Here is a 15282-nt window from a genome sequence, read left to right as displayed (position 1 = left end):
AAAATTCAAAATTTGTGGGTTTTAACTAGAAATGGGATTTTTCCATGCAGGAGAGGAGGAAAGGTTAAATTTTAATTAAAGGTTAAATTTTAACTGATTTCACTTAAAACTCAAAATTGGTGGGTTTTAACCAGAAATGGGATTTTTCCATGCAGGAAAGGAATAAAAGTTAAATTTTAATATTTAATCCTTAAAATTCCTCACCTGGAAAATGCCAGAAATTCTTCTTCAGTTCATTTAAAATCCAAAATTTGTGGGTTTTAACCAGAAATGGGATTTTTCTCTTCAGGTACTCAAAGAATAAATTTTAAATTTTACCCTTTAATCCATAAAAATCCTCATTTGGAACCCCCCAGAAATTCCTCCCAAGGTCATTTAAAACCCAAAACTGGTGGATTTTAACCAGAAATGTGATTTTTCTCTACAGGTACTCGGAGAAGAATAAATTTTAAATTTTACCCTTTAATCCTTAAAAATCCTCATTTGGAACACCCCAGAAATTTTTCCCTATATCCCTAAAAACCCCAGACTGGTGGGTTTTCACCAGAAATGTGATTTTTGCCTACAGGTACTCAAAGAATAAATTTTACCCTTTAATTCTTAAAAATCCTCATTTGGAACACCCCAGAAACTCCTCCCAAGGTCATTTAAAACCCAAAACTTGTTGGTTTTAACCAGAAATGTGATTTTTCCCTCAGGTACTCGTAGCGGAATAAACGTTAAATTTTCACTTATAACCCTCAAAACCCTCACTTGGAACAGCCCAGAAATTTTTCCTGATATCCCTAAAAACCCCAAAACAGGTGGATTTTAACCAGAAATGGGATTTTTCTCTACAGGTACTCAGAGAAGAATAAATGTTAAATTTTAATCCTTAAAAACCCTCACTTGGAACACCCCAGAAATTCCTCCTGATATCCCTAAAAACCCCAAACTGGTGGATTTTAACCAGAAATGGGATTTTTCTTTACAGGTACTTAGAGAAGAATAAATTTGAACTTTTAACCTTTAATCCATAAAAATCCTCACTTGGAACAGCCCAGAAATTTTTCCCTATATCCCTAAAAACCCCAAAACTGGTGGGTTTTGACCAGAAATGTGATTTTTCTCTACAGGTACTCAAAGAATAAATTTTAAATTTTCCCCTTTAATCCTTAAAAATCCTCACTTGGAACAGCCCAGAAACTCCTCCCAAGGTCATTTAAAACCCAAAACTTGTTGGTTTTGAGCAGAAATGGGATTTTTCTCTACAGGTACTCGGAGAAGAATAAATGTTAAATTTTAACCCTTAAAAACCCTCACTTGAAACAGCCCAGAAATTTTTCCCTATATCCCTAAAATCCCCAAATGGGTGGGTTTTGAGCAGAAATGGGATTTTTCTCTACAGGTACTCAGAGAGGAATAAACGTTAAATTTTAAATTATAACCCTTAAAAATCCTCACTTGGAACAGCCCAGAAATTTTTCCCTATATCCCTAAAAACCCCAAAACGGGTGGGTTTTGAGCAGAAATGGGATTTTTCTCTACAGATACTCAAAGAATAAATTTTAACTTTTGCCCTTTAATCCTTAAAAATCCTCATTTGGAACCCCCCAGAAATTCTTTTCCAGTTCATTCAAAATCCAGAATTGGTGGGGTTTAACCAGAAATGTGATTTTTCCCCACAGGTACTCGGAGAAGAATAAACATTAAATTTTCACTTTTAACCCTTAAACCCCTCACTTGGAACACCCCAGAAATTCCTAAAACCCCAGACTGGTGGGTTTTAACCAGAAATGGGATTTTTCCCCGCAGGTACTCGGAGTGGAATAAATGTTAATTTTTTCCCTTTAATCCTCAAACCCCTCACTTGGAACAGCCCAGAAACTCCTCCTGATATCCCTAAAACCCCAGACTGGTGGATTTTAACCAGAAATGTGATTTTTTTGCCCGCAGGTACTCGGAGCGGAGCCGCAGGCGCTGCGTCGGCATCACCATCGAGACACGGCCGGATTATTGCCTGCGGCCGCACCTGAGCGCCATGCTGGGCTACGGCTGCACGCGGCTGGAGATCGGCGTGCAGAGCGTCTACGAGGACGTGGCCAGGGACACCAACAGGTGAGGGGACACTGACAGGGACACCAACAGGTGAGGGGACACTGACAGGGACACCAATCCAGGGCAGGGACACCTTCCTGGGGACACCAATCCATGTTAGGGACACCGTCCCGGGGCAGGGACACCAACAGGGGAGGGACACCATTGACAGGGCAGGGACACCTTCATGGGGACACCAACAGGGCAGGGACACCAATCCATGTCAGGGACACCATCCCAGGGCAGGGACACCTTCATGGGGACACCAACAGGGCAGGGACACCTTCCTGGGGCAGGGACACCATCCCAGGGACACCAACAGGTGAGGGGACATTGACAGGGACACCATTGACAGGGCAGGGACACCAATCCAGGGCAGGGACACCGTCCCAGCTGGGCTACGGCTGCACGCGGCTGGAGATCGGCGTGCAGAGCGTCTACGAGGACGTGGCCAGGGACACCAACAGGTGAGGGGACACTGACAGGGACACCAATCCAGGGCAGGGACACCAACAGGTGAGGGACACATTGACAGGGACACCAATCCAGGGCAGGGACACCAGTCCATGTCAGGGACACCAATCCAGGGCAGGGACACCGTCCCAGCTGGGCTACGGCTGCACGTGCCTCGATATCGGCGTGCAGAGCGTCTATGAGGACGTGGCCAGGGACACCAACAGGTGAGGGACACCATGGACAGGGACACCAATCCAGGGCAGGGACACCAATCCATGTCAGGGACACCATCCCAGGGCAGGGACACCTTCCTGGGGCAGGGACACCTTCCTGGGGACACCAACAGGTGAGGGGACACTATTGACAGGGCAGGGACACCAACAGGTGAGGGGACATTGACAGGGACACCAATCCATGTCAGGGACACCAACAGGTGAGGGGACACTATTGACAGGGTAGGGACACCAATCCATGTCAGGGACACCGTCCCAGGGCAGTGACACCATTGACAGGTGTCCCTGTCCCTTCATGGGGACACTCCCAGGTGAGGGACACCAATCCAGGGCAGGGACACCTTCATGGGGACACCAACAGGGCAGGGACACCTTCCTGGGGCAGGGACACCATCCCAGGGACACCAGCAGGTGAGGGACACCAATGACAGGGCAGGGACACCATCCCAGGGCAGGGACACCAATCCAGGGCAGGGACACCGTCCCAGCTGGGCTACGGCTGCACGCGGCTGGAGATCGGCGTGCAGAGCGTCTACGAGGACGTGGCCAGGGACACCAACAGGTGAGGGGACACTGACAGGGACACCATTGACAGGGCAGGGACACCATCCTGGGGCATGGGACACCATCCCAGGGACACCAACAGGTGAGGGGACACCAATCCATGGCAGGGACACCAATCCAGGGCAGGGACACCTTCCTGGGGACACCAATCCATGTCAGGGACACCGTCCCAGGGCAGGGACACCGTCCCAGCTGGGCTACGGCTGCACGCGGCTGGAGATCGGCGTGCAGAGCGTCTACGAGGACGTGGCCAGGGACACCAACAGGTGAGGGGACACTGACAGGGACACCAACAGGTGAGGGGACATTGACAGGGCAGGGACACCATTGACAGGGCAGGGACACCAGTCCAGGGCAGGGACACCAACAGGTGAGGGACACCTTCATGAGGACACCACTCCATGTCAGGGACACCAACAGGTCAGGGACACCATTGACAGGACAGGGACACCAACAGGGCAGGGACATCAATCCATGTCAGGGACACCAATCCAGGGCAGGGACATCAATCCATGTCAGGGACACCTTCCTGGGGACACCAACAGGTGAGGGACACATTGACAGGGCAGGGACACCTTCATGGGGACACCAACAGGTGAGGGGACATTGACAGGGACACCAATCCAGGGCAGGGACACCATTGACAGGACAGGGACACCTTCCTGGGGACACCAACAGGTGAGGGGACATTGACAGGGACACCAATCCAGGGACACCAATCCATGTCAGGGACACCAACAGGTGAGGGACACCATTGACAGGGCAGGGACACCAACGGGGCAGGGACACCTTCCTGGGGACACCAATCCATGTCAGGGACACCAATCCATGTTAGGGACACCAATCCATGTTAGGGACATCAGTCCAGGGCAGGGACACCAATCCATGTCAGGGGCACCATTGACAGGGCAGGGACACCAACAGGTGAGGGACACATTGACAGGGACACCAATCCATGTCAGGGACACCAATCCAGGGCAGGGACACCTTCCTGGGGACACCAATCCATGTCAGGGACACCTTCCCAAATGGAATTTGGAATTGAGAATTGGAAATGGAATTTGCAATTGAGAATTGGAATTGGAATTGGAGCTGGAATTGGAAATGGAATTTGCAGTTGAGAATTGAAATTGGAATTCCAGTAGGGAGGAATTGGAATTGGAATTGTGAATGGAATTGGAGTTGGAATTGGGAATGAAAATGGAATTTGGAATTGAGAATTGGAATTGGAAATGGAAATGGAAATGGAATACCAGTGGGGAGGAATTAGAATTGGGAATTGGAAATAGAATTGGAAATGGAATTGGAATTCCAATAGGGAGGAATTGGAAATGGAATTGGAATTGGAAATGGAATGGGGAATGGAATTCAAATAGGGAGGAACTGGAATTGGAATTGGAGATGGAAATAGAATTCCAATAGGAAGGAATTGGGAGGAATTGGAAATGGAATTGGAGTTGGAAATGGAATTGGGAATTGGAATTGGTATTCTAATAGGGAGGAATTGGAAATGGAATAGGAAATGGAATTGGGATTAGGAGTTGGAATAGGAAATGGAATTGGGAATGGAATGGAGAATTGGAACTGGGATTGGAATTGGAACTGGGATTGGTGTTGGAATTCCAATAGGGAGGAATTGGAATTCCAGGAGTTGGAAGGAATTGGAATTGGAATTCCAATAGGGAAGAACTGGAATTGGGAAATGGAAATCAGAATTGGGAATTGAAATGGAAATTGGAATTCAAATAGGGAGGAATTGGAAATGAAATTCCAATAGGGAGGATTTGGAATTGGATTTGCAATCGGAATTGGAATTGGAAATGGAAATAGAAATGGAATTAGAATTCCAATAGGGAGGAATTGGAAATTGAATTGGAATTGGGAATTGGAAATGGAAGTGGAATTAGAATTAGAAATGGAATTCCAGTGGGGAGAAATTAGAATTGAGACTTGAAATTGGGAATTGGAATTCCAGGAGTCGGAATTGGAATTGGAAATGGAATTCCAATAGGAAGTGGAATTGGAATTGAGAATTGGAATTGGGAATGGGAATTGGGAATGGAAATGGAATTGGAGTTGGAATTAGAATTCCAGTAGGCAGGAATTGGGAATTGGAATTGGAATTGGAATTGGAATTGGAATTGGAATTGGAAATTAGAAATGGAACTAGAATTGGGAATTGGAATTCCAATTGGGAGGAATTGGAAATTGGGAATGGAATTGGTATTGGAATTGGGATTGCGATTAGATTGGGATTCAGAATTGGAAATGGAAATGGAATTCCAACAGGGAGGAATTGGAAATGGAATTGGAGTTGGAAATGGAATTAGGAATTGAGAATTGGAATTGGAATTGGAATTAGAATTGGAAATGGATTTGGAGTTGGAGTTGGAATTGGGAATGGAATTCCAACAGGGAGGAATTGGGAATGGGAATGGAATTGGAATTGGGAAATGGAATTGGAATTAGAGATGAAAATGGAGTTGGAATTGGAATTCCAATAGGGAGGAATTGAAATTCCAGGAGTTGGGAGGAATTGGAGGAATTGGAATTGGAATTGGAATTTGGAATTTGGAATTGGAGTTGGAAATGGAATTCTAATAGGGAGGAGTTGGAAATGTAATTGGAAATGGGAATTGGAATTCCAATAGGGAGGATTGGGAATTGAAATTGGGAATTGGAATTGGAAATGGAATTGGAGTTGGAAATGGAATTCTAATAGGGAGGAGTTGGAATTGGAAATGGAGTTGGAAATGGGAATGGAATTGGAATTGGAAATGGAAATTACAATTCCAACTCCATTTTCATCTCCTGAAAAGTCACAGGGAAAAAAACTCATGGAAAAAATGAAATTATCAATGAGAGTGGGTTTAAAGGTGGATCCTGTGGCTGGGAGGGAGGGAGAGAGGGTCGGAAAATAAAAATAAATGGAATTAATGGTGGTGAAAGGGATTGGGATTTTATCCAGAGGGGTTTGGGATGGGGAAAATAAAAAATCACCGGCAGGGATTCCTGGGAATGGGAATGGAATTGGGAATGGGAATGGGAATATAATTGCAATAGGGAGGGATTGGGATTGAAATTGGAATTAGAAATTAAAATGGAGTTAGAATTCCAATAGGGAGGAGTTGGGAGGAAATAGAAATGGGATTGGAGTTGGAATTGGAAATTGGAATTGGATTTGGAAATGGAATTTGGAATTGAGAATTGAAATTGGAAATGGAAATGAAATTTGAAATTGGAATTGAGAATTGAAATTGGAAATGGAATTTGGAATTGAGAATTGAAATTGGAATTCCAGTAGGGAGGAATTGGAAATGGAATTGCAGTTGGAATTGGGAATTGGAATTGGAGTTCCAGTAGGGAGGAATTGGGAATGGAACTGGGAATGAAAATGGAATTTGGAATTGAGAATTGGAATTGGAAATGGAATTGGAATTGGAAATGGACATTGAATTCCAGTGGGGAGGAATTGGAATTGGGAATTGGAAATAGAATTGGAAATGGAATTGGAATTCCAATAGGGAGGAATTGGAAATGGAATTGGAGTTGGAAATGGAATTGGAATTCCAATAGGGAGGAATTGGAAATGGAATTGGGAATGGAAATGGAATTGGGAAGGGAATGGAGAATTGGGATGGGATTGGAATTGGTGTTGGAATTCCAATAGAGAGGAATTGGAATTCCAGGAGTTATGAGGAATTGGAGGAATTGGAATTGGAATTGAAATTGGAATTGGAATTGGAATTCCAATAGGGAAGAATTGGAATTGGGAAATGGAAATCAGAATTGGAATTGGGAATGGAAATGGAAATTGGAATTCCAATAGGGAGGAATTGGAATTGGGAATTAGAATTGGAAATGGAAACGGAATTGGAAATTGGAATTGGGAATTGGAATTGGAAATGGAAATGGAATTGGAAATTGGAATTGGGAATTGGAATTGGAAATGGAAATGGAATTGGAATTCCAATAGGGAGGAATTGGAATTGGGAATTGGAATTGGAAATGGAAATGGAATTGGAAATTCCATTTCCAAATTGGGAATTGGAATTGGAATTGGAAATGGAAATGGAATTGGAATTCCAATAGGGAGGAATTGGAATTGGGAATTGGAATTGGAAATGGAAATGGAATTGGAAATTCCATTTCCAAATTGGGAATTGGAATTGGAATTGCAGTTGGGAGGAATTGGAGTTGGAATTGGGAATTGGAGTTGGAATTGGGAATTGGAGTTGGGAATGGGAATTTGGGTTCTGTCCCTGTGGCAGAGCATGGAACTCTCTGGAATCCTGAATTTTTGGGAATTTCGTGTTTCTCCAGGAGGGATTTTTGGGGTGATTTCTCTGCTTTCCCTCCTTCCCATCCTTTCTCTCCTTTTTATTCCCATTTTTCCCACCTGGATTTCCAAGCTGGATTCCAACATCGTTTCCTGGATCTGCAAATCCCAGCTCATCCCCTTCCCACAGAATTCCCAATTCCAACCCCACCAAACCCCAAAAATCTCATTTTCACCTCATCCCCACCCCAAACCACCCCCCAGGGTGGTGATCCCATCACAACACAAAAATTTTCTCTTTTTTTCCTTTTTTTTCCTTTTTTTTCCTTTTTTTTCCCTTTTTTCCCTTTTTTCCTTTTTTTTCCTTTTTTTCCCTTTTTTCCTTTTTTTTTTCCTTTTTCCCCCCTTTTTTCTCCTTTTCCCTTTCTTTCCTTTTTTCCCTTTTCCCCCCTTTTTTCCCTTTCTTTCCTTTTTTTTTCCTTTTTCCCCTTTTTTCCCCTTTCTTTCCCTTCCCCCCCCCTTTTGTTTCCCTTTTTTTCCCCTGTCTTTCCCTTTTTTCCTTCCTTTTTTTCTTTTTTTTCTCTTTTTTCCCTTTCCCCCCCTTTTGTTTTCCTTTATTTTTCCCCACCCCTTTTTTTCCCCCCTTTTTTCCCTTTTTCCCCTTTTTTCCTTTTTTTTCCTTTTTCCCCTTTTTTTCCCCTTTTTCCCCCCTTTTGTTTTCCCCTTTTTTCCCTTTTTCCCTTTTTTCTTTTTTTCCCCTTTTTCCCCTTTTTTTCCTTTTTTCCCCTTTTCCCCATTTTTCCCCCTTTTCCCCTTTCCTTTTTTTCCCCTTTTCTTCTTTTTTTCCACATTTTTTCCTTTATTTTCCCTTTTTTCCCCTTTTTTTTCCTTCCTTTTTTTCCGTCCTTTTTTTCCCTTTTTTCCCTTTCTTTCCCTTTTTCCCCCTTTTTTTCCCTTTATTTTCCCTTTATTTTCCCCCTTTTATTTCCCCCCTTTTTCCCCTCTTTTCCCCCCTTTTTTCTTTTTCCCTTTTTTCTCTTTTTCCCTTTTTTCCCCTTTTTCCCCCCCCTTTTTCCCCCTTTTTATCCCCCCTTTTTTTCACTTTTTTCCCCCTTTTTTCCCTTCTTTTTCCCTTTTATTTCCCCTTTATTTTCCTTCCCCCCCCTTTTTTTCCCTTTATTTTTTCCTTTATTTTCCCCTTTATTTCCCCCTTTTCCCCCATTTCCCTGACTCTGTCTGTCCGTCTGTCCGTCCCTTTTTCCCTCCTTTCCCCCCCTTTTTTTCCCCCCTTTTTTCCCCTTTTATTTCCCCTTTATCTTTCCTTTCTTTTCCTCCTCTTTTCCCCCCTTTTTCCCCCTTTTCCCCTTTTTCCCCTTAATTTCCCCATTTTATCCCTTTTCCCCCCTTTTTTTCCTTTATTTCCCCCTTTTTCCCCTTATTTTCCCCTTTTTCCCTTCTTTTCCCTTTTTCCCCCTTTCCCCCCCTTTTTTCCCCTTTTTTTATCTTTTTTCCCCATTTTTCCTTTATTTTCCCTTTTTCCCCCCATTTTTCCTTTTTTTCCTTCCTTTTTCCTTCCTTTTTTCCCCTTTTTTTTGTTCCTTTTTCCCTCCTTTTCCCCTTTTTTTCTCCTTTTTTTCTTCCTTTTTCCCCCCTTTTTTTTCCTTTTTTCCCTTTTTTTCCCTTTTTTTCCTCCTTTATTTTCCCTTTTTTCCTTCCTCCCCCTTTTTTTTCCTTTATTTTTCCCTTTTTTTTCCACTTTTTTCCCCCCTTTTTTTCCCCATTTTCCCCTTTATTTTCCCTTTTTCCCCTTCCCCCCCTTTGTTTCCCTTTTTTTCCCTTTCTTTCTTTTTTTTCCCTTTTCCCCCTTTTTTCCCCGTCTTTCCCTTCTCCCCCCTTTTGTTTCTATTTTTTCCCTCCTTTTTTCCCCTTTTTCCCCCTTTTATTTTCCTTTTTTTCCTTTTTCCCCTTTTTTTTTCACTTTCTTCCCCCTTTTCCCCCTTTTTTCCCCTTTTTTCCACCTTTTTTCCCCCTTTTTTCCCCTTTCTTTCCCTTTTTTTTCCCCTTTTATCCCCCTTCTTTCCCTTTTTTTCCTTCCTGTTTCCCCCCTTTTTTTTCCTTTTTTCCCTTTTTTTTTCCTTTCTTTTTTTCCCCCTTTATTTTCCCTTTTTTCCTTCATTTTTCCCTTTTTTCCCACTTCTTTCCCCCCTTTTTTCCCCCTTTTTTTCCCTTTATTTTTCCTTTCTTTCCCCCCCTTTTTCCCCCTTTTATTTTCGTCTTTTTTTCCCTTTTTCCCCTCTTTCTTTCCCTTCTTTTCCCTTTTTATTTTCCCTTTATTTTCCTTCTTTTCCCCATCTTTTCCCCCCCTTTTCCCCCTTTTTTTCTCTTTTTTTCCCTTCCTTTTTTTCCCCTTTTCCCCCTCTTTTCCTTTATTTTTCCCCTTTTTTCTTTTTTTCCCTTTTTTTTTCATTTTTTCCTTTTTCCCCCCTTTTCCCCTTTTTGCCCCTTTTTTCTCCTTTTTTCCCCTTTTTCCCCCCTTTTTCCCCTTTTTCCTTCCTTTTTCCCCTTCTTTTTCCCCTTCTTTTTCCCCTTTTTCCCCCTTTTTCCCCTTTTTTTGTTCCTTTTTTTCCCTCCTTTTCCCCTTTTATTTCCCCCTTTTTTCCCTTTATTTTCCCCCTCTTTTATTTCCCCTTTTCCCCCCCCCTTTTTTCCCTTTTCCCCCATTTCCCTGACTGTGTCCGTCTGTCTGTCCGCAGGGGCCACACCGTCCGCGCAGTCTGTGAGTGTTTCGAGCAGGCCAAGGCCGCGGGGTTCAAGGTGGTGGCGCACATGATGCCCGACCTGCCCAACGTGGGGCTGGAGCGGGACCTCGACCAGTTCTCCGTGAGTTTATTTATATTTATTGCATATAAAATCTGCAATTCTCACTTTTTCCAGTTCATTTTATAAACCCCAATTTTCTATTTTTACCCATTTTATTTTATAAACCTCAATTCTCAATTTTTACCCATTTTATTTTACCTCAATTCTCAATTTTTACCCATTTTACCTCAATTCTCCCTTTTTCCTATTTTATTTTACCTCAATTCTCCCTTTTTACCCATTTTATTTTACCTCAATTCTCAATTTTTACCCGTTTTATTTTATAAATCCCAATTCTCCCTTTTTCCCCATTTTATTTTATAAATCCCAATTCTCAATTTTTACCCATTTTATTTTATAAACCTATATTCTCATTTTTCTCCCATTTTATTTTAAAAATCTCTTTTTCCCCATTTTATTTTATAAAGCTCAATTCTCCCATTTTTCCCCATTTTATTTTACCTCAATTCTCAGTTTTTCCCCATTTCATTTTATAAACCTCAATTCTCCCTTTTTTCCCCAGTTCTTCCTTTTTCCCCATTTTATTTTAAAAACCTCTTTTTCCCCATTTTATTTTATAAACCTCAATTCTCCCTTTTCCCCCATTTCATTTTATAAACCTCAATTCTCCCTTCTTTCCCCAATTCTCCATTTTTCCCCATTTTATTTTATAAACCTCAATTCTCAATTTTTACCTATTTTATATAAAAACCTCAATTCTCCCTTTTTTCCCCATTTCATTTTATAAACCTCCATTCTCAATTTTTACCCATTTTATTTTATAAACCTCAATTCTCCCTTTTTTTTTTCCATTTTATTTTATAAACCTCAATTCTCCATTCTTTCCTCAATTCTCCATTTTTCCCCATTTTATTTTATAAACCTCAATTCTCATTTTTCCTTCATTTTATTTTAAAAAACCTCAATTCTCAATTTTCCCCCATTTTATATAAAAACATCAATTCTCTTTTTTTTCCCATTTTATTTAAAAAACCTCGTTTTCCTCCATTTTATTTTATAAACTTCAATTCTCACTTTTTACCCATTTTATTTTATAAACCTCAATTCTCAATTTTACCCCATTTTATTTTATAAACCTCAATTCTCCCTTTTTCCATTTCATTTTATAAATCTCAATTCTCAATTTTTCCCCATTTTATTTTATATTCTCCCTTTCCCCCCCCCATTTTATTTTATAAACCTCAATTCTCAATTTTTACCCATTTTAAAAAACCTCAATTCTCCTTTTTTCCCCATTTTATTTTATAAACCTCAATTCTCCCTTTTTTCCCTATTTTATTTTAAAAAACCTTTTTCCCCCATTTTATTTTATAAACCTCAATTCTCATTTTTCCCTATTTTATTTTAAAAACCACTTTTCCCCCATTTTATTTTATAAACCTCAATTCTCCCTTTTTTCCCCATTTTAAAAACCTCAATTCTCCCTTTTTCCCCATTTTATTTTATTTTATAAACCTCAATTCTCCCTTTTTTTTCCATTTTATATAAAAACCTCAATTCTCTTTTTTTCCCCATTTTATTTTAAAAAACCTCTTTTTCCCCATTTTATTCTATAAACCTCAATTCTCCCTTTTCCCCATTTTATTTTATAAACCTCAATTCTCATTTTTCCCCCATTTTATTTTAAAAACCTCTTTTTCCCCATTTTATTTTATTTTATAAACCTCATTTCTCCCTTTTCCCCATTTTATTTTATAAACCTCATTTCTCCTTTTTTCCCCCCATGAAAAACTCCCATTACCACATTTCTTCTTTAAGGGCAAACCATTTAAAATTAATTTTTTTTTTATATAAAATAAGATGGAAAAAACCCAAAAAAAAAAAAGATTTGTTGAATTCCTTGATGCAGAAAATTATTATTTTGGTTTCTCACGCAGTTCTGACTCACCGGGGTCCCTGTGGGGAAAAACTTTTCATTTTTTTCATTTTTCCAAGGTGATTTTCCCTCTTGGATTTCAAATAAAATCCAATTCCAAGCTGAAAAAAATCCCCTCTGCAAGAGGATTAATCACAAAATAATTACAAAATAATTAGAAATTAATTAGGAATTAATTGCAAAATCAGTGTGTGTGTTACAAAGCGTTTTGGTAGAAGGAAAAATCAAATTATTGCTGGGGAAAATGGAATGATTTTCCATTGGGAGGAACAAAGAGCAAGGATTTAAAACTTGGGTTTATTTTCAGGTTTTGTGGTTTTTTTTTTTTTTTATCTGACTCAAAATTGGGTGGTTTTTATTATTTTTTATTTTTTTTATTATATTATATTTTTATATTATATTTTTATTTTATATTATATTTTTATATTTTTATAATTTTGTATTATATTATAATTTATATTATATTATATTTTTATATTATATTTTCATTTTATATTATATTTTTATATTTTTATAATTTTATATTATATTATATTTTTATATTATATTTTTATTTTATTTTATATTTTTATATTTTTATAATATAATATATTTTTATATTTTTATATTATATTTTATGTTATATTATATTTTTATTATATTTTATTTTTGAAATACTGCAGAGATTGGAGTGGAGCTGGGGGAGGAATCCCAGGGGGAGCTTGGGGGCTGAAAAATCTCCCAGAAATGAAATTTATTGATCCAAAATCCAGGCAAAAAACCAGAAAAAGCAACTCTGAAAAATCCAACCTGGGAAATGCAGCTGAGCACAAAATTCAAATTAAAATAAAAGTGGGCATAGAAAAGGAACAGGAGGAAAAAAGGAAAAATTACCCATTTCTCACCCTCATTTAAATGCTTTATTTATTCAATTTAATTGATTTTTTTAAGTAATACAGAAAATAAAATAGCAAACCAAATGGATTGATTTGTTTCCCAAAGCTCTGGGGAATATCAGAAATATAAGGAGAACATAACAGAAGTGTATATATAAAATATAATAATTATTAATAGAATAGAATAAAATAAAATAAAATAAAATAGAATAAAATAAAATAAAATAGAATAGAATAAAATAAAATATAATAAAATAGAATAAAATAAAGTAGAATAGAATAGAATAGAATAGAATAGAATAGAATAAAATAAAATAAAATTATAACAGAAATGTATATGTATTATATAATATAATAAACATAATAATTAATATAACAATAATATAATATAATATAATATAATATAATATAATATAATATAATATAATATAATAATCAGACCATAACAGAAATGTATATATATAATATAACAATAATTAATAGAATAGAATAAAATAAAATAGAATAGAATAAAATAGAATATAATAAAATAAAATAAAATAACAAAATTGGAAAAAATAGAATAAAATAAAATAGAATGAAATAAAATAGAATAAAATAAAGTAGAATAAAATAAAATAAAATAAAATAAAATAAAATAAAATAAAATAAAATAAAATAAAATATCAGAACATAACAGAAATACAAATATAATATAATATAATATAATATAATAATCGGAACATAACAGAAATGTGTATATATAATATAATAATAATTAATAAAATCGAATAAAATAAAATAGAATAGAATATAGAAAAATAAATAAAATAACAAAATTGGAAAAAATAAAATAAAATAAAATAGAATGAAATAAAATAGAATAAAGTAGAATAAAATAAAATAGAGTAGAATAAAAATAAAATAAAATAAAATAAAATAAAATAAAATAAAATAAAATAAAATAAAAATCAGAACATAACAGAAATGTATATATATAATATAATAATAATTAATAGAAGAGAATAAAATAAAATAAAAATCAGAACATAACAGAAATGCAAATATAATATAATATAACATAATAATCAGGACATAACAGAAATGCATATAAAATAAAATAAAATAAAATAAAATATTCAGAAAACAACAGAAACATCCAGATAAATTCCTAAAATTCCTTCATTCCTGCCTCGAAATTTTATCTCCTTGTTTTGAGTGGATAAAATTCGAAAAAACTCAAAAAATTCAAAATTCTTTTTCTGTGTCTGTGTCAATGTTAGTCCAGGCTGGTGAATATTTCAAATGTAAACATTTAAATTTTGATATTAAAATTGAAACATTTAAATTTAGAAAATTTAAATATTAAAATTGAAACATTTAAAATTTAAAAATTTAAATATTAAAATGAAAACATTTAAATTAAAAAATTTAAATATTAAAATTTAATTCTGCTGCATCCAATGAATGAGGGGGAACAAAGCGGAGGAGTCTCCTTGAAATCCCGGAATCCGGAATGGTTTGGGATTGGGATCCAGGGACCTTCAATCCCATTGCAGGAGAATTTTGGGATCCAGGAAGGAATTTTGGGAATTCCCTGGGAATTGGGGACTCCAGGAAGTTTCTCCCTTCCCTTTTCCATCCCCAAATCCCATAAAAAATAAAAATCCCTTGGGATTTTCTTCATCCCGGATCCCAAAATCCCGGAATGGTTTGGGATGGGATCCGTGGATTTTCAATCCCATCCCATTCCCACCCCACAATTCCAGGATTTTCCAGCCTTTCCCAGGGATTCTCTGGGAATTCCAGCCCAAATTTGAGGGGTTTTTTTGGGAATTTTTTTTGGGATTTGGGGATTTGTTTGGGTTGGGATTTGGGGCTTTTTTGGGATATCCCAGGAATTCCTTCCCCAATCCCATTTCCCCTTTCCCAAGGAATTCCCTCCATTCACAGCCTGGCATTGGATCCATCCCCATCCCAGCTCCTCTCTGGGAAGGAATTTTGGGAATTCCCTGGGAATTTGGGATCTCCCTTCCCTGTTCCATCCCCAAATCCCATAAAAAC

The 15282-nt window shown here is 37.9% G+C and overlaps 1 protein-coding gene across 5 annotated transcripts in view; it reads left to right on the top strand.

The window, feature by feature from the left end:
* ELP3 (elongator acetyltransferase complex subunit 3) overlaps positions 1–15282 on the top strand; it is a 223451-nt gene that overhangs the window by 109345 nt on the left and 98824 nt on the right. For all 5 annotated transcript variants that reach the window (XR_012579323.1, XM_074536443.1, XM_074536442.1 and 2 more), the window contains exons 8-9: positions 1936–2097; positions 10362–10488. Coding sequence is in view for 4 of the 5 variants with exons in the window: in XM_074536443.1 (XP_074392544.1) it covers positions 1936–2097; positions 10362–10488 (289 nt within the window). In the remaining variant the exon portion in view is untranslated. The remainder of the gene's footprint in view (positions 1–1935; positions 2098–10361; positions 10489–15282) is intronic.

The sequence above is a fragment of the Zonotrichia albicollis genome, chromosome 3, assembly GCF_047830755.1.
Source record: "Zonotrichia albicollis isolate bZonAlb1 chromosome 3, bZonAlb1.hap1, whole genome shotgun sequence".
Lineage (NCBI taxonomy): Eukaryota > Metazoa > Chordata > Aves > Passeriformes > Passerellidae > Zonotrichia > Zonotrichia albicollis.
The sequence above is the reverse complement of the archived record's forward strand: the minus strand, read 5'-3'. Positions and strand labels throughout refer to the sequence as shown.